Below are 1,940 nucleotides of genomic sequence, written 5' to 3' on the forward strand. Positions count from 1 at the left end.
CCTTCCTCTTCTACGCTTTCCTGTTCTTGGTTGCCACTCGGTGACTCTTTTTGTCCATTTGTTGTCGTTTTTTCTTGCCACATTTCCCGCCCATCTCCATTTTGCTTCCCCAATCCTTTGCATGATGTCTTTGACTCCCGTTTTACTTCTTATGTCACTGTTTCTGATTTTGTCACGTAAAGTTATGTTTAACATACATCTCTCCATGGCTCGCTGTGCCGTGGTGAGTTTTTGTTCCAGATCTTTGGTAGTCGACCAGGTTTCAGCGCCGTAGGTCATGGTTGGTAACACATATTGATCGTACATACGCCGCCTCAATGTCATTGGTAGCTTTTTGTCACAAAGGATGTCTTTGTACCTGCCAAAACAACACCAGCCAGCCTTGATTCTCAATAAAACTTCCTCTCTTGTGTTGTCCTCCATTTTGACTGTCTTGCCCAGATACTTGTAACTATCTACTTTCTCAATCGGTTCGTTGTCAATTTCAATGGACTCTCTAGTGTCAAAGTTGGTCATGTATTTCGTTTTTCCTTTGTGCATTTTTAGTCCAATTTTCCTGCTCTCAGTGTTCAAACTATTTAGCTGAACTTCTAATTCTTTGACTGATGGTGATGTAAGGGCTACATCATCTGCAAACCTCAGGTCAGTTAACCATTCTCCATCAATGTTGCTCCATTGCAGTTGTGAATATTTTTAGAGAGATTGTGTCCCCTTGCCGTACTCCCCTATGTATGTGGATAGGCTTGGAGACATCCTTATCTATGTGGATTGTAGCTGTGGCATTTGTGTGGATGTCTTCTAGAATCTTAACATACTCTCTAGGTTGATTCTCATCCAATATTATCTTGATTCTATTCTGAATGAGTCGTGTGAAGATTTTATATGCATGTGAAAGCAGACTAATAGGTCGGTAGTTTTTGATATCCTCTTTATCTCCTTTCTTATGTAGAAGAATAATCTTGGCTTCCTTCCAGGCTGCTGGTATCTTCTTTTCTGTCAATATTTGATTGTTAAGTCTTGTCAATTGAGTGATGATTTCCGCACCTCCTATCTTATACACATCACTGGATATATCATCAGTGCCAGGTGCTTTGTTGTCTTTCATTTGTTTTACTGCTGTCTCTACTTCTCTAACAGTTACATTTGGTATGTCTGTTTGATCTGGAGACAGGAAGTTTGGTTTACTTTGGTTAGAATGAGAGCTATATAGGTCTTGGTAAAACTATGCACAGATACTGAGTATTTCTTCTCTACTAGATGTAGGAATACCATTTTTGTCTTTCATCTGGCTGATTCTAGTTTTCTTACTGTTCATTTTGGAGATCTGTTTTGGTCCTTTACCACTTTCTAGGATGGACTCAATTTGTTCTCTTCGTTTTCTTCTACTTCTCTGACGTCTCTTCTTTTTAACTTCCTTCACAGTTTCCTTGTACTCTACTTTCTGAGTAGTAGTTTTGTCTATGATTTCTCTGAGTATCTTTCTTTTAATATCTAGCTCCTCAATCTCAATATCTTCTTTGGTTTTTTGTTTCTTTGTTCTTTCTCTTCAGCAGCCTCTGTCACTATGCTGGATATAAGTGTAGATCTCGAGTCTATATCCATATCTTCCATATCCAGTGCTGTGAATCGATTCTTGAGTGTTAGTTGAAATTCTTCCCTCCTTTCTTTCAGCCGCATTATATTTAGTTAGCTCTTTTTAGAATTCTTGATCCAATAACCTATCAGGCTACAGTCCACTGCCCCCAGAGCCCCGTCTGTTAACTCAGAAAAAGTTCTGAGCCGTAACAGGTGATACGCGATTGACATGCAATCTTCGAGAACGTGGGGTTGGGTAACTACAGAGAGGCGATTAGGGACAGGTGGGCTGATGGTAATACCACCTGTACCTACAACCTTTATCCTATAGTAAGAAATAGCAAAGCAAGCAAAGAGGGAAGGAA

At 39.8% G+C, this 1,940-nt stretch overlaps 1 protein-coding gene across 1 annotated transcript; it reads right to left on the bottom strand.

The window, feature by feature from the left end:
* Positions 1-661: 661 nt before the first annotated feature.
* On the bottom strand, positions 662-1,677 carry LOC140161786 (uncharacterized). Its single transcript, XM_072185084.1, has 2 exons — positions 1,497-1,677; positions 662-1,161 (listed from the first exon to the last, which is right to left on the bottom strand). Exons 1-2 carry the CDS (start codon positions 1,675-1,677, stop codon positions 662-664), a joined length of 681 nt encoding a protein of 226 aa, XP_072041185.1.
* Between the last annotated feature and the right edge of the window lie 263 nt (positions 1,678-1,940).

This window comes from Amphiura filiformis, chromosome 10 (genome assembly GCF_039555335.1).
Source record: "Amphiura filiformis chromosome 10, Afil_fr2py, whole genome shotgun sequence".
NCBI classification, from domain to species: Eukaryota; Metazoa; Echinodermata; class Ophiuroidea; order Amphilepidida; family Amphiuridae; genus Amphiura; species Amphiura filiformis.